Here is a 24837-nt window from a genome sequence, read left to right on the forward strand (position 1 = left end):
TGTACTCCAAGCTGCAGGGGGTCGGGCACCGGGCTATGCCACTCTGCTGCGGCGGGCGAAGCCCATGCCATTCGTGAGGCCATTTTGGCTTGCACATCGTTGGGCTTTAACAATATAATCATCGAATCTGATGCGATGGTGATCATACAAATGCTTAGGAAGGAAATACCTTCTGATTTTAGTCTGGATTGTATTCTTGGTGATATTGAGGTTCTAGCACGTAGGTTGACGTCTGTTTCGTTTGCCTTTGTGTCTAGGGAGAGCAATGCTGCGGCTCACTCAGTGGCCAAGTATGTTTTCAAGCAAGGCAAAGAGTTCATTTGGGACTGTATTGGCCCGGATTTTTTGTTTAATACTCTTGCAAGGATGTAAACATCTCTATTCGTATTTAATGCATCTCTATCTTTGGGAAAAAAAAAGTCTTGAGAAGCTATGCTGAGTACCGAAGACCACCTTTTCGAAAAAATCTTCGTCCGAACAAGAAGTCTTGCTTTCCTTAACATCATAATCCACGGTGCTTTTTCTGAACAATTATTGCTTTGTATTCCACACATTTACCTTTGGAGCAAGTGGAACTTTTCTTTTAAAAATAAAAGAAAGCCGAATGGTGGAGAAGTTGGAGGGGACAATTGTTGCAAGTTGTTTGAAAAAAAAAAGGAAAAGAAAAGAGCACTTGCCTTTGTGGCTTTGAAAAGTGTGTGTGTTTTGTCGACTCGCTCTTGGGGCACTTGCCTGTGCCTTCTCATTGAGTATTGGAGCTTTAAAAACACAGGTGTCTGTGTTTTGTCGACGTAATTGATGGTGTTGATGTTAAAATGTGATTCATGATGATGAAAGAAAAGAAATAATAGTACAATAATAAAAAGGTGAGGTGCATCGGCACCATCACAGAAATAATAGTAAAATATAATTTAAAAAAAAAAAAAGAGAAATGGGGACAAATGTTTCTGGAGCTATGTGGAAGATAATGAGAGAAATTGCACTGTATGAACGTGCAGGGTCAGGATTTCATTTTATTTACGAGACTCTCTTACTTTAGTCTAAAGTTAGGGGAGAACAATACCAAAAAAAAAAATTTAATAGAAATGGTTTGAAAACTTTAAGTTTTAATGATAAGAATAAAATAAAAGGTAAAGTAAATAGTATCAGGATTAATCTTTTTAACGTAAAAATATACATTTTCTTTAAAATAAACAATATTGCAGATTTTTCGATAAAACACTGTTACAAAAAAAGAACTAACCTTATTTACAAAGTCATTTACAAAGTCTTCGTGTAAACAATAAAGACTTCAATTATCAGGCTTATGGTGTGTTTGTTGCGCCGGACTGTCTCGGACTGGACTAGCTGCCGGGACTAAGCTGGACTGGCTTAGACTGGACTAAGCTGGACTAACTTAGTGAAGCGTTTGGTGCAGTCTCGGACTAAGAAGCAGGATAAGAAAAACAGTATTGTTCACCAGATTTGTGTTTGCTTAGACTAGGACTACAAATTTTTGCCATTGTGTAATAGAGTAATGCTACAAATATCATGATATGGGTTAATTGGAACATATTTTTACCATGTATATTATGAATCTTAAAAAAAATTGACAATTGTTTTGTTTCTATTACCTGCTAATAGAATTGGGTTTAATTTGCAAATGTAGCTTGATTTAAACTCTATCACCCAACAGAAGAAAAATAATAGTGGCCAATACATGCAACTTCAACAAATACAAGTACATAAGATCTCCATAATTTAGAAAATCCTAGTTAACATTAGTTAACATTAGCCAAAATAGATCTCCATAATTTACAAAATGGCTAGTTAACATAAGCCAAAATACTAGTGCAAAGCTAAGTTATAAGTCATAACATAAGATTGTATGATTAATAAAATACATCCATGTTAACGTTAATAAAATACATCCATGTTAACATTAGCCAAAATCCTCATCCACTTGCGTTGTCGCTTAAAAGCCTTTGGACGAACACTTTCTTGAGTTCCGGTTTGATTGCCCTGAACACTTCCACATTTTTTGGTTTATCCAAAATAAGAGACAATGCATCAATTTGATCCATAGGAGAGAGACCCATTGCTTCAAGTTCATTAGCTATGTCAGTATGATCTGCAGTACCTTGAACTAAAGCTTCAGTTACCATTTGCATCCTCTTCCCACTTTCAACATAAAAATCTTTCAGTCCATTGATAATTGCCTCAGTTCCATCACTTGAACTTCCCACAGCTCTTTTCCTCTTTCTTTGGCTATTTTCAAATGGGGTGCTTTGTTGGCTTTGTTGGTTCATTGAAGAAACAAAATTATCACCTCCAATATCACTTTCACCAACATGATCATGACTTTGTTCCTCCACCATTTGAGCAGGGGTTTCGGCTACATTACCCGTAGCCCGATCTTTTCCAAATATATATGCAAATCTATCAAACAGTGGAAAATGTTTGCTTCTCCATCCATCGGCTTCTTTATTTCTCTAAGATTATATCAACATAGCAAAACTAAAATTTAGCATGCGTAACAAATATAGCAGCAAGAATATAACTAATGCATAAATAAAATAGGATATGAACCTGCACATAAGTTTGCCATGCGTCATCACTGTCAACTTCAACGCACTTTTTGACATCATTCCATGCAAATCCACTTGTGTTTATCATGTCAACGACCATACTATATGTTTTTTTCCATTTCTTCAACTTGGACTCAATATGTGGATTTGCCTTTATATTTGAATGAGGACATAAAACATTGACAGCTTTTGCTATTTCAACCAAAGTACCTTGTTTGAAAGCACCGGTGTCACACCGTTGCTTCCGAGCAACAAAATCCTCAAGAACTCCTAGTAATACTTCTTCCTCAAATGCTTCCCATTTACGCCTTCTTCCTTTTGGCTCTTTAGTAGCATTCAAAAAATTTTCGTTATCCATACCTAAACAAAAAATATTTTAATGAAGGAAAATACCATACAAATAATCAATTTGCATAATATCCAATCAACTTGCATAATATCCAATCAACTTGCATAATATCCAATTAATTTGCATACCATCCAATCATTGTGCTAATATCTAACAAATGCATGATAAAAAGGAATACTAAAATAAAATGTTATCATTAACACATATAGCTAGTTCGGTTGCTGGTTCCTAATTGCTCTCCACTCATTATACATTTCCTGAGCCATATCATTCCTCATTGCAGTCCACTGGTCCGATGTTTGAACACTACCAACATATATCACCTTCTTCTGTATTTTGTCCATCTTCTATTATTGGCAAATTCTCCATTGGATCTACAGACATCTCTTGCCTAATAAGATTGTGTAGTAGGCAACAAGCGGTAATTATTCGACCTTGTGTCCTTATCGGATAGAAAGATGGACTCCTTAGTATCGACCACCTTCCTTTTAGCAAGCCAAAACAGCGTTCAAGTACATTCCTTGCCTTAGAATGCTTCATGTTAAAATATTCTTCCTTATTAGAAGGTGTTCGTCCCTCCCATTCAGATAAATGATAAGGTATTCCTCTATAGGGTGCAAGGAATCCTTCACCATTTGTATGACCACCATCTACAAGGTAATAACAACCTAATGAAAAAAAAACAGACCTTATTAGTGTTTTGTAGTTGACAAACAAAACTAAACCTAACTTACAAAGTTGAGACTAAGTAATAGTCTTACCCGCTGGTACCTTAAAACCATTAGGCCTACTAATTGCATCATGTAGCACTGTAGAGTCTGATGCGGAACCCTCCCACCCCGGAAACACATATATGAACTGCATATCTCCTGAACACACACCTAACACATTAGTTGCGACTCGACCCTTTCTTGTTCGGTATCTTGGTTTGTCAATTTCAGGTACATGCACATCAATGTGTGTTCCATCCAATGCTCCCAAGCAATTCTTAAAAATAAAAAATAAAAAAGTTTTTGTTATTTATACAAAGGGAATTAAGAGTTAAAGCTTAGGGAAAATGAAAAAAAATTCTCATCATACCTTAAAACATCGCCACCTAGGATCTGTAGAATCAATAGGCACAGGCTGGGGGACTTTTAGTAGGATACCTTGTAATCGCAAAATTCCTTGCAATACGCTATTGAAATACCTACTTATAGTCTCTCCCGACCTATAAAATCTACCGCCAACACTACGATTCTTAGTATGATGTGCTAATATTTGTAAAGTCGTACATACATGTTCCTCTACAGACACCAAACCATCAGTTTTTACCCTCCCATCTTGACGAAGTAAGTCGCATAATATGCCAAAAGTCCTTTTATCCATTCTCAATTCGTTGACACATTCAGTATCAGTATTCCCTATTATACCATTCAGATAATACAAACTAATCTCTCGTCTAATAAGTGAACGGTTAGTCAATGTGGGTCGTTTAACATGTCTCTGTTTGCCACGTAGCATCATCACCACAAGAATCGTACAAATACAAATTATCTCCAAATAAGACATCTCTAATAATAAGATCAATAAAAGCTTCATTCGATCCATATCTATCCAAACAAACAAAAAAACAATAGTATGAGGATTGCTATCATTCCTAGGCATTGCATGTGAAGAGGGAAATTAAAGGACACCTGTAATGCAGTAACCTTAGCCTTAGCCTTTTGTTTATGCTCCTCTTCTCTGCAACAAACAACCACAAAAAATTGCAATTCAGCATCAACCCCACAAAACATTCACATTGTAATATCATGGTTATAAACCAAGTACATACACACACACTCATGGACAAATGTGCAAAATACACATACATATTCACACTCACACTCACACTAACACACACACACGGAAATACACACTCTCACACACTGACATAGACTCACACACACCCTGCATACATACATACACACACACACTGCACACACACACACACTGCATACATACACACACACACACACTGCACACACACACACTGCATACACACTCACACACACACACTGCACACACACACACTGCATACACACACACACTGCACACACAGTCACAGTCACACTCACACTCATACTTACACTCACACACACACACTGCATACACACACACACACACTGCACACACACTCACACTCACACACACTCACACTTACACTCACACTCACACTCACACACTGCACACAGCCACTCACACACACACACACACTGCACACACGCACACACACACACACTGCACACACACTGCACACTGCATACATACTGCATACATACACACACACACACACTGCACACACACACTGCATACATACATACACACACACTGCATACATACTCATACTCATACACACACTGCACACACTGCATACATACATACTGCATACATATACACACACTGCACACACACACACTGCATACATACACTGCACACACACACTGCATACATACTCATACACACACTGCACACACACACACTGCATACATACATACATACACACTGCATACATACTCATACTCATACACACACTGCACACACTGCATACATATACACACACTGCACACACACACTGCATACATACACTGCACACACACACTGCATACATACTCATACACACACTGCACACACACACACTGCATATATACCGCATACATACACACACACACACTGCATACACACTCACACACACACTGCACACACACACACTGCATACATACATACACACACACTGCACACACACACACTGCATACATACATACTGCATACATATACACACACTGCACACACACACACACACTGCATACATACTCATACACACACTGCATACATACCGCATACATACACACACACACTGCATACACACTCACACACACACTGCACACACACACACTGCATACATACTCATACTCATACACACACTGCACACACTGCATACATACATACTGCATACATATACACACACTGCACACACACACACTGCATACATACACTGCACACACACACACACTGCATACATACTCATACACACACTGCACACACACACACACTGCATACACACACACTGCACACACACTCACACTCACACTTACACTCACACTCACACACTGCACACAGTCACACACACACACACACGGGGACAGAGTGCAACACACTCTTACCCTCACACACACACTCTGTTTTTATACTCACACACACACACACACACACTGCATACATACTCACACACACACACTGCACACACACTGCATACATACACACACACTGCACACACACACACACACTACACACACACACTGCATACATACACACACACACACACATTGCACACACACACACACTACATACATACACACACACACACACTGCATACATACACACACACATTGCATACACACACACACATTGCACACACACACACACACTACATACATACACACACACACACTGCATACATACACACACACACACATTGCATACACACACACTGCATACATACACACACACACACACATTGCATACATACACACACACATACTGCATACATACACACACACACTGCATACATACACACACACATTACTGCAAATTCAAAAGAACCAGAGTAAGAGTGAGAGACAGAGAGAGAGGGTTACTTTGACTGGGATCAAACAGGGGAGGAGGATGGGCGATTTGGTTGGAGTGTTCCTGAGAGGTCGCCTGAGAAAAAGGTGGAGGAGCAGGGCGAGCAGGATCTGCAATTTGACCCTAAAAATCAAAACTCTAATTTGTTCAACTACAGAGGTATATTATTGAAAATTTCTCAAACCCAAAACAATTAAATCAAATAAAGCTTAGTAATATCACGATCTGCAAAACAAATTGAAGAAATAAATCGAAGATTCGAAGTTTACCAGGCAAGAAGAGCAGATAAGGGCGAGCAAGATGCAGATGAAGGCAAGCAAGACGCAGAGATGAGGGTGAAGAGGACGAGGATGAGGGAGCAAGGCAAGCAGGGAGCGATGGCGACAACTCTCTCTCTCGCAGGATGAGCGAGGTTTTCTCTCGCGGAAGGTCTTGCGAGTCCGGCCGAATTTGGGGTTCTCGGCTAAGAACTCCTAGCGAACCCCTTAATCCGAGCGAGTCCCATTTAATCCCATTAAACCTAATCCTGGTGCAGAACAAACAAGGGACTACAATCTAGTCCAATCCAGTCCCCCCTAATCCGGTCAAACAAACGGGTCCTTAAAGTCTTCATGTGCACAGGCTTAAAGTCATTTACAGTGTTTGTGTCCGAATTTCCCTTTATTTACGAGACTGCCACTATCATGTCTCTTTCTCACTTCTCTATTATTTCTGCAGGAAAAAGACAGAGTTTATAGAATGGTACATGGCATCTGAAAAGAAGGAATATAATCTTAGAAGTTTTAACGAAAAGTCTACGGTACTGTTTACTTTAACGAAAAACCACATTTTACACTAAAAAGTCAAACCTGATACTATTCACTTTACCTTTTATTTTGTCCTTATCGTTAAAACTCAAAGTTTTCAAGCCCTTTTCACTAGTTTCCTTATAATCTTATATAGAAAGCCGTTGGGTTGGTCAACAGTGTTGCACAGTGCAACATTTTTTTTACCAATTTACCCTTGCACAATTTGAAATATGATTTTGGGTAGCTTTTGATTTTTTTTGGCAGAGGGGCATTTTCGTCCAATTATTTTGTCGAAGCCAGTGACACCAAAGTTTTGTCCGCATGTGCACTGTTTACTTTTCACTTCTTTATTTTTAAATACGTTCAAAACATCATAAGAAGCGTGTAATGCAGGTTATAAAAAAGGTCTTTCGCACGCGAATAATAATGTGATTAAATGAATTGTCAAATGATTTTTTTTAAACAAACGATATTATCTACATTAAAAGGGAGTAGGTGAGCTTGGCCTCACAATGACTAGCAATAATATGATTCAATCAATTGTTTATTAAATATTATTTTCTCTATTATGTCAAATGATCAATTTTTTCTTTATAAAAAAGATCTTTCGCACACGGATAATAATGTGATTAAATTAATTGTCAAATGATTTTTTTTTACCAAATAATATTATCTACACGAAGAGGGTGAGCTTAGCCTCACAATGTGCTAACAATAATGTGATTCAATCAATTGTTTATTAAATATTATTTTCTCTATTCCTGATGTAAATTCTATAAAAACCGATTTTATTATGTGAATTCAGCTACTTTAATTAAATATTATTTTCTTCTAGCATGATCTAAAATTATTCATTTACTTCAAATATTTAAATTTTTTTTTATCAATTTACGTATATAAATACATTTAAAATGTGTAAGTCGCACATAACACGCCGTAATTCAAAAAATGCCTTCTGCACGCGAGTGAAGGCTAGTAATAATAAAAATGAAAACTAATGAAAAGGACTTGAAAACTTTGAGTTTTAACGATAAAGACAAAATAAATGGGAAATTAATGGCATTGAGCGCAATAGAAGGTAAGCCATAATCCTAAATATGAGGATTCTCAATCTTCATCTCTCCATGATTTTATAGTTTGAAATTCATTTGTTTTTTTATTTTTTCTTGGAATTAGAAAAAAAATACCCAAGCGTTCGGAAATTTCTCAAAAGAAATTGTTCATTAACTGACTGAAAAAATTCGCAATTTTGTATGTAAAGGTAAAGCACTTGAAGGGAGGCATGTGCCGCTTTGTCGACTTTATTGAAATAAATTGTCGTCAACTAACTTAAAATATTTGCAACTTTGTACCTAAAACACGTAAAGGAGCCCTCATCCTTTAAAGATATATATTATACTTTTTGTTATAAATAGGCAAAATTTATAGAGAGATAACCTTTACTCGGTGAAGGAACGAAGCAGTTGCAGAGTAATATACCGACACAAGCTGTTGCAGAGGAAGTAATTTATATTATTGCTATTAGATATATTTCTCTTTTCTTTCTTCTTCTCATTCACTAATCTTTGCACAATTGAATTGCTCTATTTATAGAGCTACTTCAATGGAAAATTACAAAACATTACTATTTAGCTTATGAGTATATAGTACACATGTGATACTTTACTATACACATTACTATACACATGTGGGCAAACATACCCATCATTTACAACACTCCCCCTTGGATGCCCACATATCAACATCAGTTGCCTCATTAAAACCTTGCTTGGAAAAACCCTGTGGGAAAAAACCATAGCGAAGGAAAAAGAGTACAACTTTACCCGGATGGTGTTGAGCATGCTTAGGTTGCCTCGTTAAAACCTTGATAGGAAAAACCCAGTGGGAAAAATCCTAAGCGAAGGAAAAAGAGTACAACATGCATGTATCATGGATGCTCCCCCTGAATTGTATCTCCCCCTGATTCCGCATTTTTCAAATCTGTAAGCCGACGTAATCCGATTCCCTGTACCAACTTCTGAAATGTGCACTTTGGTAGAGATTTGGTGAACAAGTCTGCTAAATTTTCATTGGAACGGATTTGTCTGACTTCAAGAACTTTAGCCTTCTGAAGCTCATGTGCGCTGAAAAATCTTGGAGATATGTGTTTAGTCTTATCACCTTTGATAAATCCTTCCTTCATTTGGGCGACACAGGCTGCATTATCTTCATGGATGACAGTTGGAGTGTCTGTCTTTGAAGGTAGACCACATGAATTCCGGATGTGATGGATCATTGATCTTAACCAAGAACATTCACGACTTGCTTCATGTAAAGCAATTATTTCCGAATGATTGGAAGATGTTGCAACTAGCGTTTGCTTTGTTGATCGCCATGAAATTGCAGTATCTCCATTAGTGAACACATATCCATTTTGTGAGCGGGCTTTATGCGGATCGGAGAGAAAACCAGCATCTGCGTATCCAACAAGGATTTGTTCATTTGTGGGCTTGTCTGAGTAGAAGAGACCCATATCTGTTGTCCCACGAAGGTATCGTAGAACATCTTTGACTCCCTTCCAATGACGAATTGTTGGAGCAGAGCTGTACCTGGCTAACAAGTTAACTGAAAAAGCTATATCTGGTCTAGTACATTGTGCTAAATACAATAAAGCACCTATTGCGCTCAAATATGGTACTTTTGGACCAAGGACCAGTTCATCATCTTCTTTTGGACGAAATGGATCTTTCTTAATGTCCAAAGAACGAACGACCATTGGGGTGCTAAGTGGATAAGCTTTGTCCATGCCAAATCGCTTCAGTATTTTTTCAATGTAAGCTGATTGATGGACCAAAATTCCACTAACACAATGCTCGATCTGCAGGCCTAGACAATATTTGGTTTTCCCAAGGTCTTTCATTTCAAATTCGTTTTTCAGATATTCAGCAGTTTTGTTGAGCTCTTCGGGGGTTCCAACTAGGTTCATATCATCGACATATACTGCCACTATAGCAAATCCAGTATTTGATTTCTTAATGAACACACAAGGGCAGATGACATTGTTGGCATATCCTTCTTTAATCAAATACTCACTGAGACGATTATACCACATTCGCCCAGATTGTTTCAGCCCATATAGTGATCGCCTTAATTTGATTGAGAACATACCCCGTGGTTTGTTAGTTGCTTCAGGCAACTTAAGTCCTTCTGGGACTTTCATATATATGTCAGTATCTAATTCTCCATATAGATACGCGGTGATGACATCCATAAGTCGCATGTCAAGTTTTTCTGAAATCACCAAACTTATTAAGTAACGAAACGTAATTGCATCCATTACAGGAGAGTATGTCTCTTCATAATCAACTCCAGGTCTTTGTGAAAAACCTTGTGCAACGAGTCGTGCTTTATATCTTGCAATCTCGTTTTTCTCGTTGCGTTTCCTTGTGAATACCCATTTATAACCTACAGGGTTCACACCAGGCGGGGTTTGGACTACTGGTCCAAAAACACTTCGTCTTTCCAAGGATTTTAATTCTGCCTGGATTGCATCTTTCCACTTAGGCCAATCTTGTCTCTGTTTGCATTCATCAACAGAGCGGGGCTCAATATCATCACTTAATATGATTTCAGTGGCTATTGCAAATGCAAACATGTCATCGATGATTATTTCATTTCGATCCCACAATTCATTAGTACATGCATAATTTATGGATATTTCTTTACTTTCATGTACTTCTGTCTCTTCAGGGACATGTGTCTCATCAAGGACATTTTCTTTTTCTGGAAGTACAGAGTCACGAATTGTGGATTTATCATTCAATTCCTTTTCTTGAATGATATCATTTGGGTTCAATTGGGCCCTCATCTTTCTCTTTCGAGGAGCTGAATCTTTTGAACCTGGGGGTCTACCACGCTTCAGGCGTGCACTGGATGAATCATTCGCTGCCACTTTATTTTGTCCAACAGGGACATCAATTCTTGCAGGTGCGTTTGCAGCCGGTATATATGACTGTGTCACTTTCGAAGCATCATTAAATGCATCTGGCATTTGATTAGCAATACCTTGAAGATGAACGATTCTTTTCACTTCGTTTTCACATTGAGTGCTTCTTGGATCAAAATGAGATAAGGTGGGAACAACCCATGTTAGCTCTTGTCGTTCTTCTGGAACGGTCTTTTCTCCCCCTAACGACGGGAAAATTGTCTCATCAAAATGACAATCAGCAAAACGAGCTGTAAGCACATCACCAGTCAAAGGTTCCAAATATCTAATGATAGATGGTGAATCAAAACCCACATAAATTCCCAATCTGCGCTGAGGTCCCATTTTAGTTCGTTGTGGTGGTGCAATAGGCACATAAGCAGCACAACCAAAAACTCGTAAATGTGAAATATTTGGCTGATGTCCAAACACGAGTTGTATTGATGAGTATTGGTGGTTGGCTATGGGTCTCAATCTAACCAATGATGCAGCATGTAATATGGCATGTCCCCATGTAGAAACTGGCAATTTCGTTTTCATGAGCAGAGTGCGGGCTATTAATTGAAGCCGCTTGATAAATGCCTCTGCTAAACCATTTTGAGTATGGACATGAGGAACAGGGTGTTCAACATTAATGCCCAGTGCCATACAGTAATCATCAAAGGTTTGAGACGTAAATTCACCAGCGTTATCAAGTCGAATGGACTTAATGGGATGATCTGGGAACTGTGCTCGCAACTTAATTATCTGAGCAAGAAGTCTCGCAAAAGCTACATTTCGAGTAGACAATAGGCAAACATGTGACCATCGGGTAGATGCATCAACCAAAACCATAAAATATCGAAATGGTCCACAAGGTGGTTGAATAGGTCCACAAATATCCCCTTGAATTCTTTGCAAAAATGATGGGGATTCATCATCAACCTTTAGTTGTGATGGTCTAATTACCAACTTCCCTTGGGAACAAGCCTTGCAAGGATTATCATTCGGGACATTAATGTGTCTGCTCAGTAATGGATGTCCATTAGAGTTGGTAATGATTCTACGCATCATGGTGGATCCTGGATGACCTAGACGGTCATGCCAAAGCATGTAAACCTTTGAATCAATGAACTTATGGTTCATGACAGTATATGCCTCAACTGTCTTTATGTATGTACAATACAATCCACTCGATAAACCATGCAACTTCTCCAATATACGCTTCTGGGTATCGTTGGAGGTAATGCATAAATATTCCACATTTTCTACACTTTTCGTTTCAAGGTGGTATCCATTTAAACGTATGTCTTTAAAACTCAACAAATTTCGAATGGACCGAGTAGCATATAATGCATTCTTTATAGACAATATTGTTCCATTTGGTAACATAATCTGGGCTTTTCCTGAGCCTTCAATTACATCTGATGGTCCTGATATTGTTGTTACCTTTACTTTTGCAAGTACCAAATTCGAGAAATACTTTCGGTCTCGAAGTATTGAATGCGTGGTTGCGCTATCTGCAAGACAAAAGTCTCCGCCATTGATCTTGTTTTGAGAATAACCATAATTTTTATCCATGATCTCTGAGTAAAGAAAAAGCAATTTATTCATACTGGAATACTACTTTTATTGAATTGAAAATGCGAGCATTAAACCACAGGTACAAATAACATGAGTACATTAAACATAAATAATTCAATCGGACCCATAAACTTCATTCCCTCTTTCATTAATAAAGTCTGTAGCATCCAGGTGGGTTGTGTTTAACTGTCCTGATAAATTGGTCACTGGATCAGGGGTTTCCATTGGTTTAGCCTGGTCAAGGAAATTGATCTCGACACCCTTCTCCTTGAAAGAGGCTTGATATAGTTCCACCAGATGCTTTGGGGTGCGACAAGTACGCGCCCAATGTCCGTTGCCACCACACCTATGGCAACCTCCTTCATGATTTCTAGGAGTGTTCACTTGAGCTTTTCCTTTCTGGCGATTGGTATTTTTAAAGCTCGGGCCTGGATTATACCTTGGAACCTGGTTGTGAAACTGGACACCATGGTTCTTGCTTTTTCCTTTCCACCGACCTTGCTTGTGACCACGTCCTCGTTTGTAATTATTGCCACGGGAGGATATGGTATTTCTTTCAAGGGACGCAACATTCACTTCTGGGAACGGTGCTGATCCAGTAGGTCGGGAATTATGGTTTTTCATGAGAAGCTCATTGTTCTGTTCAGCCACCAAGAGCACAGATATCAGCTGGTTGTATTCAGTGAAGCCTCGCGCTCTATACTGTTGTTGCAGTACCATGTTAGAGGCGTGGAATGTGCTGAAAGTCTTTTCCAATAACATTTCCTCAGTGATAGTATCCCCACAGAGTTTCATCTGAGAGGTAATTCTGAACAACGCCGAATTGTACTCAGCCACTGATTTGAAATCCTGGATCCTTAGGTGAGTCCAGTCATAGCGAGCTTTTGGAAGAATCACCGTTGTCTGGTGATTGTATCTGCTTCTCAAGGCGTTCCAAAGGGCTAACGGATCTTCAACCGTTAAGTACTCGCTCTTTAGTGCCTCATCAAGATGGCGACGAATAAAAATCATGGCCTTTGCTCGATCTTGAGAGGATGAACTGCTTTCTTCCTTGATGGTATCTCCAAGATTTGCTGCTTCCAGATGGATCTTGGTATCCAGTACCCATGTAAGGTAATTCTTTCCAGTAATGTCCAGGGCAGCAAAATCAAGCTTTGCCAAGTTTGCCATTTTCTTTTCTGAAAGAAAAATGAGGTGTGTAAGAACTTGCAGTAATATGTGTACTGGAGAAATATATTGTTAGAACTTCTGGTTCTTACAAATTTTTTTTGATCTTCAGGCCAAAATGATAAGTACTCGAAACTTCAGGCTCGAGATTTACACAATTAATGAGAAGGGCAATTGTACCGCACCATTCTCATCGAAATAAGTATAGGATGGGTGATTATCCCGCACTACTTTAAACAGCAGGAAAATTTAAATATGTAGAGCAAGGTGGACGATTATACCGCACCACCTAAAATTGCGATAAAATTTAAATATGCAAAGCAGGGTGGACGATTATACCGCACCACCTAAAATTGCAATAAAATTAAATATGCAAAGCAGGGTGGACGATTATACCGCACCACCTAAAATTGCAATAAAATTAAATATGCAAAGCAGGGTGGACGATTATACCGCACCACCTAAAATTGCAATAAAATTAAATATGCAAAGCAGGGTGGACGATTATACCGCACCACCTAAAATTGCAATAAAATTAAATATGCAAAGCAGGATGGGTGATTATTTCACACCACCTAAAATTGCGATAAAATTAAATAACGGGAAAATTTAAATATGCAGGATAGAGCGGGCGATTATACCGCTCCACTTAAAATTTGCAGTAAAATTAGATCTGCAGTCCAAGATAGGCGATAGAACCGCACAATCTTGGATTGCATAAATAATCAGTGGGTTAGTAGTCAATATCTACACCAAACAAGAAATCAAAGATATAAGTGACAGTTAGTTGGAGAACTAGAAGTAAACATGGTGCAAACAGTTCTTCGCGAGGGTATACCCAGCAATTGAGGGAGAGGAAGAAGAAGAACAGAAAAAACCTTAGAGGAAACATTTTTTTTCTTTTGGTGAAAGGAAATGAGAAAAAGATTAGAGAGTCGTGCTGATAACGTGTTATAAATAGGCAAAATTTATAGAGAGATAACCTTTACTCGGTGAAGGAACGAAGCAGTTGCAGAGTAATATACCGACACAAGCTGTTGCAGAGGAAGTAATTTATATTATTGCTATTAGATATATTTCTCTTTTCTTTCTTCTTCTCATTCACTAATCTTTGCACAATTGAATTGCTCTATTTATAGAGCTACTTCAATGGAAAATTACAAAACATTACTATTTAGCTTATGAGTATATAGTACACATGTGATACTTTACTATACACATTACTATACACATGTGGGCAAACATACCCATCATTTACAACACTTTTGTGATTGTTGGTCTCTCACTCATCTTTTACTTTTCTGGCGGAGATCCTCCTCTAAAGATATATATTATAACCTTTTATTCCGTTTGAAATCGCATGGCTTATGCAAAGAAATTGCTGAGCAATTTCGTCCTTTACATTTTTTATGTTTTTTTTTTTTTGGTCTAATCTCTGATGATTTTTCTCAGTCGTCGTTCGTATGTTTATTTTATTGAAATAAGCCTTACAGAAAATGCTTTGGACATATATTTATTTTACAAAAAATAAACTAACCTTATTTACAAAGTCTTCATGTAAACAGTGAAGACTTCAATTGCTTTATACTATTATGAATAGGGAAGTCTTTGGAGTAGGTAATATTGTGATTTGCAGTTTATTTGATTACTACGTGGTATCTGTCAATTGCTTTATACTAGGCCTCGTTTGGCAGCTCGGACTGTACTGACTATTTCTGTCAGATAGGATAAATAGTCATCGGATAGTACTGCCTAAATTAGTCGGGCGTTTGATGCAGTATCGGACTAATGACCGTATTATTTATACTGTGTTTGGTATTATATCGGATAGAAGGAATCAAACTTAAAATAAAATTTAAAAAAAAAAACTGAAATCATCTCTCTTGTTCCAGATCTCTCTGCCGCACACCCCCCCCCCAAAACTCACTCCCTCCCTTTCTATCCCTTATTCTTCTTCCCCGTCTGCTCCCATGAACTAAACCCCACCACAAAGGTAGCAACAAGAAACCCAACAAAACCCACCTTTCAAATTCTCATCTTTTTTTTCCCAATCCTTCTCTTTTTTTAGCTACAAATCAACCCAGCAAAAAAACACACCACAAACCAAGAAAATTCACACAAAGGAATTTGTTTTCTATTTGTCCTAAAAAACAATTGGAAGGAAATTCACGGAGGACACCTTTTTTTCAACAAACCAAGAACACTCATCAGAGAGAAAAATGGGGCTGACTGATTTTGGGCATTAGGTTGGGGAAAAGCATTGACAAAATTCGATTTGGAGGAGGGGAAGAGCTGAGTGACACCTCCAGTTGGCGAATTCCTTAGCTTCCATCCGCCCCTTTCTGTATATCCCTGTGGAATATGTTATTTTGCTACTGGTCTCTTTTTGTCTCTCTCTCACTCTCTTCTTTGTTCCTCTGTGTGCTTTCCGTCGGACGAGACGAGAAATTAGTCGGAGAATGACTGCAGAGGAGTGGCGCCTAGGGTGGAAAACTCGTCGAGGAACTGCTCGAAGGCCCACTTTGAGAAGTCGTTAACGGCGGCTTCGTGAAGTTGGAGAGGACAACGTCCCGACTAATTATCCGGAGCTTTTGGGCTGTTTTAATAGTACGGTGTCAACCGTATAAAATTTGATGGGCCGGATAATTAAGCGGGTGCTTATTTAGTACGAGAGTGCACCAAACAACTGCTCCCGTATTATTTATCCTATCCGATGCTTTATACGGCGTGCCAAACGAGGCCTTAAGGAATAGGAAGTCTTGCTTTCCTTAACATCATAATCCACGGTGCTTTTTCTGAACAATTCTTGCTTTGTATTCCACTCATTTACCCTTGGAGCAAGTGGAACTTCTTTTCTTTTAAAAAATAAAAGAAAGCCGAAAGGTGGAAAAGTTGGAGGGCACAATTGGTGCAAGTTGTTTGAAAAAAATATGGAAAAGAAAAGAGCACTTGCCATTGTGGCTTTGAAAAGTGTGTGTGTGTTTTGTCGACTCGCTCTTGGAGCACTTGCCTGGTGCTTATTGAGTATTGAAGCATTAAAACACAGGTGTTTGTGTTTTGTCGACGTAATTGATGATGTTCAGGTTACACTGTGATTCATTAGATATCGGCACCATCACAGAAACAATAGTAAAATATAATTAAAAAAAAGAGCAATGGGGACAAATGTATCTGGAGCCATGTGGAAGATACTGAGAGAAATTGCACTGTATGAATGTGCAGGGTCCGAATTTCATTTTATTTACTAGACTCTCTTACTAAAGTTGGGGGAGAACAATTAAAAAAAAAAAACTAATGAAAATGATTTGAAAATTTTGAGTTTTAATTATAAGAATAAATTAAAAGATAAGATAAATAATACAAAAATTAAATATTTAAACAAAATCTTCGCGTAAACAGTAAAGACTTCAATTATCAGGCTTAAAAGTGTCTTCATGTGCACGCTTTCCATACCCTTTTTCTTTCCCTCTTTTTTTTCTCTCTTACTCTCTCTGTGTACCCGTCAAATCCCTCATCCCTCCCTTTTCTCACTCCCTCACCGATTCTCTCTCGCCATTCTCAGTCTTGCCAGCCGCAAACCCCTTGACATCGCATATACCAGCTGAGACCGTCGTCGTCGTCGTCACCGTATGAACAAATCTATGATCAGAAATCAGAGATGAGAGCCCAAGACCGTCGCCCTCAGTCTCAGAAATTTGAGCCAAAATCTCGCGAGATTCAAGCTGCACGCGAGCGGATCCAAAGCCCGAACCTCCGATCTTGCTGAAAAACCGTGAATTTGGTCCCAATTCGAAGGAAATTTTAAGCCCAGAAAAGCCTTGGTTTCACAGTAAAACCCAGAAACTTGAGGTACGAAAATTTCATATTTTTTGATGTTTTTTATTTATTTTCAGTGTTAATTTCTGATTAAATTATTATTTTTGATAAACCCATCCAGAATCTGATCTGGGTTTTACCTGGATTCCAAGTAATATTTTTGAAACTTGAAGGTGGAAAATTTTCAATTTATTTTTATTTTTATTTATTTTCAGTGTTACTCTCTGATTAATATTATTCTGGGTTTTGCAGAAATGCTATTCTTGCTGAATACCTGCCATGTAAGTGATTTAATTTTTGCTTTTCGAATTGCTACTACTTTCGTGCATAATTATGAATATGTAGATGATTTGGGGGTTTTTTTTTTGGTACTTTATCTTCAATTTAAAGTAAAGGATATTGAATTTTGTTATCATTTTTAAATTCAAGAAAGGCAGTCTGTGCTTCCTCTTCCGTTCTGATTTGCAGAAGATTTCTCGAGCGGCTATAATTTCATGGCAGGTTGGTTTAAATCAGTTCCAAAATTTGGGATCGTTTGGGATATTTTTAGGTTTTTCTGTCCCTCACAAATCTTGGCTCTCTAAAAAAACCGAAGCAGTTTAAGATTCTTCAGCTTTTTAATTTGGATTGAAGATGATTTTAGGCTAACAGGCTAATGTTTTGAATCCTGGATCTGGGAGTTCCCCCCCCCCAAGCTGTGGGATTTGTTTTCTTCAATTTTAAAATATTACAATTGAATTCTTTGTTTGGGTAAAAGTTCTGTATGGGTTCTGATGAGGCACTGAATTGGGTTTGAGAGTTTTGATTTTACGGGAGAGGTAGGGATTTGTGTTTAAACTTTTGAAGTACTTTTTTTGCAGATATTACGGGAGAGGTTGGACATAATCATTACTTCCTATTACAATTATTAAAGTTAATTCAATTAACTAAAGTTGGTTTGAATGTGATGATGTGATGGCAACTACTAACAACAAAACAACAATCTCCTTAGATTAAGGAGAAAGAACCAAAAGGTGAGGAAGAAAAGAAAGGAAAGGAGGAAAGAGAGCTCTGCACATGCAAATGTCAGAGAGCTCTCGGTGTACATGTAAAGCAAAAGTATACAATAATTCCAATAATATTTTTCTTCTAACACTGTTAAGCATGTAGTTTTCAGTGATCTCTGGACAATCCCTATATATGCATTGTATTTGCATATTAGTTTCACTTAGTTTTAGTGATCTTTGCGAGAACTTTTTTTATTTTTATTTATTTTCAGTGTTTCTCTCTGATTAATATTATTTTGAGTTTTGCAGAAATGCTGTTCTTGCTGAGTACCTGCCATGTAAGTGATTTAATTTTTGCTTTTCGAATTTCTTCTTTTCATGCATAATTATGAATATGTAGATGATTTGTGGGTAATTTTTTTTTTACTTAATCTCCAATTCAAAGTGAAGGATATTGAATTTTGTTATCATTTTTAAATTCAGGAAAGGCAGTCTGTGCTGCCTTTTCTGTTCTGATTTGAAGAAGATTTCTCAAGCGGCTATAATTTCATCGCAGGTTGGTTTAAATCAGTTCCAAAATTTGGGATCGTTCGGGATACTTTTAGGTTTTTCTGCCCCTCACAAATCTTGGCTCGCTAAAAAACCAAACCAGTTTAAGCTTCTTCAGTTTTTTGATTTGGATTGAAGATGATTTTTAGCCAAAAAGGCTAACGTTTTGTGGTAAGTTCTTTGAATCCTGCATCTGCGAGGTTTTTTTTTTTTTTTTTTTTTCCAAAGCTGTGGGATTTGTTTTCTTCAAGTTTAAAATATTACAATTGAATTCTTTGTTTGGGTAAAAATTTAATTAGATTCTGTATGGGGGTTCTGATGAGGCACTGAATTGGGTTTGAGGGTTTTGATATTATGAGAGAGGTAGGGAGTATACAGGGAGAGAGGGGGGGTAGGTGATTTGCAGAAATGGAGGGTGAAAGAAAAAAGGGGAGAGAAGGGGTAGTACATTATATTTTGATTTTATAATTTTGGGGGTTTTGTGTTTAAACTTTTTTCGCAGATATAGCCCACAAATGTTGACCCAAAGGTTGGACATAATCATTACTTCCTCATCTTCTGTTTAAACTTTTTTCGCAGATATAGCCTGTCGAACATTAATTGAAACTCTATTGAAACAATCATCTGTTTGCAACAATCATCTCGTTGGCTTCGATGGCTAAAGAAGCAGCAGCAGCAGCAGCTGCCTCATCTTCTTCTCCTCCACCATGGAAATACCATGTATTCTTGAGTTTCAGAGGCGAGGACACGCGCTACAATTTCACAGGCCATTTGTGTAGAGCTTTGCGTCAAAAAGGAATTAACACCTTCATGGATGATTACCTTTCAAGAGGAGAAGAAATATCACCAGCGCTCCTCAAAGCGATTGAAGAGTCGAGGATTTCTGTCATTGTATTCTCCGAAAAATATGCTTCCTCAAGGTGGTGCTTGGACGAACTTGTTAAGATCATTGACTGCAAGAAATCAAATCAGCAAATGGTGATACCGGTATTTTACAAGGTGAGTCCCTCGGATGTTTGAAATCAGAAGGGTTGTTTTGGTGATGGACTTGCTGGCCTTGAGTGCAATTATAAGGATAACGTTGACAAGATCCACAAATGGAGGCCAGCTCTTTCAGAAGCAGGAAATTTGTCTGGGTGGACTCTCTTGGATAAGTATACATTATTACTTTAACACATCCTTCTGCTTTCGCTTGTTTCAATTTCTCTACTCTTTTGGTATATATAGATTTAAATTTTTTGAGATAGGATCAAGAATCAAAAGACCCAACATGTCATCGATTTGTGGCCTTGTCATCCATTTGTGCATATTTGGAGTCCAAATTTAGTGTACAAATTAGTGTCTCTAGCATCCTTTGTCCAATCTTCCCAAACTATAAAAAAAATATTGGTTTGTAAATATAAATAGAAGGAAATTCTGTTCTACTTTTGTGTGTGTTTTCTTCCCTCTTTTAAAAAAACATGGGAAAATGTCATTTATAAGATGTTCCGTGTGATTTTATGCTTGCAGGCATAAAGATGAATCGGAACTTATTCATAACATTGTTGAAGGTATTTCCGTGCAAGTATTAAACCGTACATATTTGGATGTGGCCGAATACCCAGTTGGAATGGAGTCTCGTGCAGAAGAAATAAATAACCTCTTACATGTCGGGGGAAATGATGTCCGTATGGTAGGTTTATGGGGGATTGGTGGAATTGGTAAATCAACAATTGCCAAAGCTGTTTATAATTTAATTTCCCACAACTTCGAAGGCAGTTGCTTTCTCAGTAGCGTTGGAGAAAGTTCAATGACGGATAAAGGATTGGCCAAATTACAAAAGACACTTCTTTATGAGATTCTACTGGGAGACAAGTTGAAGGTGGCCAATGTTGATAAAGGAATCACTTTAATTAAGGAAAGATTAAGCAGTAAAAGGATTCTCTTAGTTCTTGATGATGTGAACGACATGAAACAGTTACACTGCTTAGCTGGGGGATCAGATGGTTGGTTTGGCGTGGGTAGTAGAATTATCATAACTACGAGGGATAAGAAACTGTTAACTGCTCAGCATCATAATATTTTGATATACGAGGTGAAGGAATTGAACGATCATGAATCTCTCGAGCTCTTCAGTTGGAATGCCTTCAAAAGCAAAGGACCTTTGGATGGTTATGCGGAACTTGCAGACCATGCAATACGGTGTGCTCAAGGCCTTCCATTAGTTTTGAGAGTTTTAGGTTCACATTTGTACTGTGAAAGTATAGATATGTGGCAAGCTATATTAGATGGTCTGATCAAAAGTCGAGAAATTCAAGACGTTTTCAAGATAAGTTATGATGCATTGGATGAAATAGTGAAGGAAGTTTTTCTCGACATTGCGTGCTTCTTTAATGGGGAAAAAAGTAACTATGTGATCGAAATATTAGAAGGTTGTGGGCTAAACCCTAAGCATAGCATTGACGTACTCATACAGAAGGCCCTCGTAAATATATATTATGGTATTATACGGATGCACAATTTGGTAGAAGAAGTGGGTAAAGAAGTAGTTCGCCAACAATCACCCAATGATCCTGGAGAGCGCAGCAGGTTGTGGTTTCATGACGATGTTTATCGTGTTCTGACGGAGAATACAGTAAGTCCATTTGACAACATTTTATTTGTTAATGAGACATGCATTTTGTTTTATATGGAACTTGCATTGTTAATACTTTTGAATTTTCATACTAGGGAACGAAAAACATTATAGGCATAAAGGTGCAGCTGCTTGAATCGGATAACGAGATATGCTTAAGTCCTGCAACCTTCTCCAACATGAAAAATCTTAAAATTTTCATAAACCGTAATGGACGGTTTTCTGGAGCCGTTGATTACCTCCCCAACAACTTAAGGTTCGTTGATTGGCCTGAATGTCCGTTGAAATCTTTGCCGCTCAATTTAATTCCGAAGAATCTTGTTCTACTCAACATGAGGAACAGCCGTATCACAGGATTCGGGGAGGGATTTAAGGTACATACGTTGATCTCTTTTCTTTCTGTTTTATTTAAGAGTAAGGAGTCTTTCTTTTTTCTGTGTCCCCTTTGAAATGTTTTCATCCCTTCCTCTCTTTTTTTCTTCACAGATCCTGACGAAGCTGACTTCTATAGATTTATCTGACTGTGAATACTTAACCAGAATCTCCGACTTATCCGGAGTTCCAAACTTAGTGAGGTTGAATCTAGAATGTTGCGGAAATTTAACCGAGGTTGATTCATCAGTTGGATTTCTTAATAAACTTGAATTCCTGGGACTTAATTTCTGCGATAAGCTTACAGTGTTTCCAACAACAATAAGCTTGAAATCTCTGGAGTATTTTAATCTTTACGGTTGTGAAAAGTTTGAGATATTCCCGGAAATTGTGGGCAAAATGGAAAGCCTAAGTGATTTGACAATTGTTAGAACTGCTATAAAAGAATTGCCTCCATCAATTGAAAATGTCACCGGGCTTTTACGCTTATCGTTAGATGAATGTGAAAACCTTGCAAATCTGCCGCAAAGCATTTATGCGCTGCCCCGTCTTGAACATCTTGGTCTCAGTGGCTGCCCAAAGCTTGTTACACTCCCTCCGGAGCTTCCAACTAACTCAAACACTTCACTTGACAACTTTGGGTCAGTAGCACTTCCCAATCTAGAGAGAGTATATTTTGATGAATGCAGTTTATCGGACATTGATACCCTTGCAAATTTCGGTTGCTTATCTAAATTACAAAGAATTAGTCTATGTAATAGCAATTTTGAGAGTCTTCCTGCATGCATTAGCAAATTTGTGCGGTTGGAGACACTTGATTTGTCTGGTTGCAAGAGACTTCGAGAAATTTTAAAACTTCCACCAAATATAAGATGGATTAACGTTGGTGATTGCATATTGCTGGAAATATTTCCAACATTGTCAGAGATGATACGGGTAGACGGAGACACGAGACTCATTCGTTGGATGAACTTGTCTAATTGCCAAAGGCTATGCGAAAATTTGGCTTTGGATGTCTCCAAGATGGCAAGCGTATTACTGCATCAGGCACTGTTCTCTCTCTCTCTTTTCCATTTTTCCACTCTTCCAGTATGAACGACTAATTAACATTCATTATATGAATCTTACAGGCGTGGAAGTGCTATGAAGTGCCAAGTATTATACTTCCAGGCAGTGAAGTTCCAAATTGGTTCAGTTGCCGTAAGGACGTACGTGTGGGGGTTGATGGCTCTACAACTGATCCTGGTTGTATATGTGAAATATTTATTGAAATCCCTCGGACTTTCAAATGGAAAAACACAATACTTGTTATCTGTGCTGCTTTCACAAACACGCAAAATGCATATTGCGATTTTACGATAGAGACTGCAGTCAATGGAGTACGTATATATGAGAGTGATGTTTTAATACAATTAATATCAAAAAAGACAGATGCAGCTCGTGTGTGGCTAACATATATTCCATTACCGGCTCACATAAAGTCGAAGGTGGATGAGGGTGGTGATCAATCAAAGCCGTATCTGTGTCGAGTTCGTGTTTGCTGCGGATCATCAGATGCGCCCCTCTTAAAAGGCTGCGGTGTCCAGGTGGGACTTCACATTCTTCAACGCGTCCAAGAAGGCTTAAATGGCTGCGGTGTCCACTTGGGAAATTTCAGTATGCCCGAGGATGGTGGTGAAGATGACGATGATGTAGGAGGTGAAGTTCGACCAAGAAAAAAGAAAAGGATGCTGGCGATCAAGGGTTGAATGTGAGTTGCAACATTTTCAAATCTCTAGTCATGTTTTTGTGATGGTCATTCTTGTTTTGAAAGTGTTTCTTCTGCTAACTCAACAAGTGTGGGGTTTTATACAAAGTGCAAATAGTGAAACCATGAAATATAAACTGTATTCATTTCGGTCAGGTTTCCGACGTGGGACTTCACATTCTTCAACGCGTCCAAGAAGGCCATTGATATACGATTCCTCTCATCTCTCTCGTGTTTAAGGCAAGGATTTGGCTCCATTTTAACGCTCTCTCCTGTTTTTCTTCTGTTAGTTTTCAATTCTTAGAATTCTTTGTGATTTTCGTTTATGGAAAACTAATCTCCATAGCTACGGCTAGGAGAGAAACCTACACTGTAACTATGTACTTCTATTATTTTGATTTTATTTTGGATTTTCAGGTTGGAATTTCTTATTTAATCTATTTTTGGAATGATGAATATTAGTTATGATCCATAGGATCAACCCTTTTTTTCTTGGTATAGTTCCGTTTCAACATTCATGCTTTCAATGAACTGTATATATTGATTGATTGGTATGCTTTTGATGACGTAGTTTTTTTTTATATTTTGTCGTTGTAGGCATAAATCGAACATCCAAAATGGAGATTTAATCACCAAAAGCTTTCATATTGAGAAAACTTAATTGTCATAGCTTCTGATTGAGGGCGCACGTTGTTTGTTTATCAGTT

At 38.0% G+C, this 24837-nt stretch overlaps 3 protein-coding genes across 6 annotated transcripts; 2 read left to right on the forward strand and 1 right to left on the reverse strand.

Annotated features, from left to right (window-relative positions):
- Positions 1–12882: 12882 nt before the first annotated feature.
- LOC139195224 (uncharacterized) lies at positions 12883–14393 on the reverse strand. Its single transcript, XM_070820370.1, has 2 exons — positions 14139–14393; positions 12883–14057 (listed from the first exon to the last, which is right to left on the reverse strand). Exon 2 carries the CDS (start codon positions 14047–14049, stop codon positions 12994–12996), a length of 1056 nt encoding a protein of 351 aa, XP_070676471.1. The 5' UTR covers positions 14050–14057; positions 14139–14393; the 3' UTR covers positions 12883–12993.
- A 3097-nt stretch (positions 14394–17490) lies between these two features.
- Positions 17491–24554, forward strand: LOC103443432 (TMV resistance protein N-like). 4 transcript variants are annotated; one of them, XM_070819851.1, is made up of 11 exons: positions 17498–17895; positions 18115–18143; positions 18723–18875; positions 19158–19186; positions 19405–19568; positions 19977–20551; positions 20907–22011; positions 22107–22385; positions 22498–23430; positions 23514–24133; positions 24287–24554. In XM_070819851.1, exons 7-10 carry the CDS (start codon positions 21007–21009, stop codon positions 24129–24131), a joined length of 2835 nt encoding a protein of 944 aa, XP_070675952.1. In that variant the 5' UTR covers positions 17498–17895; positions 18115–18143; positions 18723–18875; positions 19158–19186; positions 19405–19568; positions 19977–20551; positions 20907–21006; the 3' UTR covers positions 24132–24133; positions 24287–24554. The 4 variants fall into 4 exon arrangements, with proteins under 4 accessions (XP_070675951.1, XP_070675952.1, XP_070675954.1 ...); XM_070819850.1 differs by lacking the exon at positions 18723–18875 and having other exon boundaries at positions 17491–17895; XM_070819853.1 differs by lacking the exons at positions 18723–18875; positions 19158–19186; positions 19405–19568 and adding an exon at positions 18364–18568 and having other exon boundaries at positions 19900–20551.
- Positions 20052–20912, forward strand: LOC139195392 (toll/interleukin-1 receptor-like protein). Its single transcript, XM_070820920.1, has 2 exons — positions 20052–20396; positions 20907–20912. Exons 1-2 carry the CDS (start codon positions 20052–20054, stop codon positions 20910–20912), a joined length of 351 nt encoding a protein of 116 aa, XP_070677021.1.
- Positions 24555–24837: the final 283 nt, after the last annotated feature.

This window comes from Malus domestica, chromosome 04 (assembly GCF_042453785.1).
Source record: "Malus domestica chromosome 04, GDT2T_hap1".
In the NCBI taxonomy this organism is placed as follows: domain Eukaryota; kingdom Viridiplantae; phylum Streptophyta; class Magnoliopsida; order Rosales; family Rosaceae; genus Malus; species Malus domestica.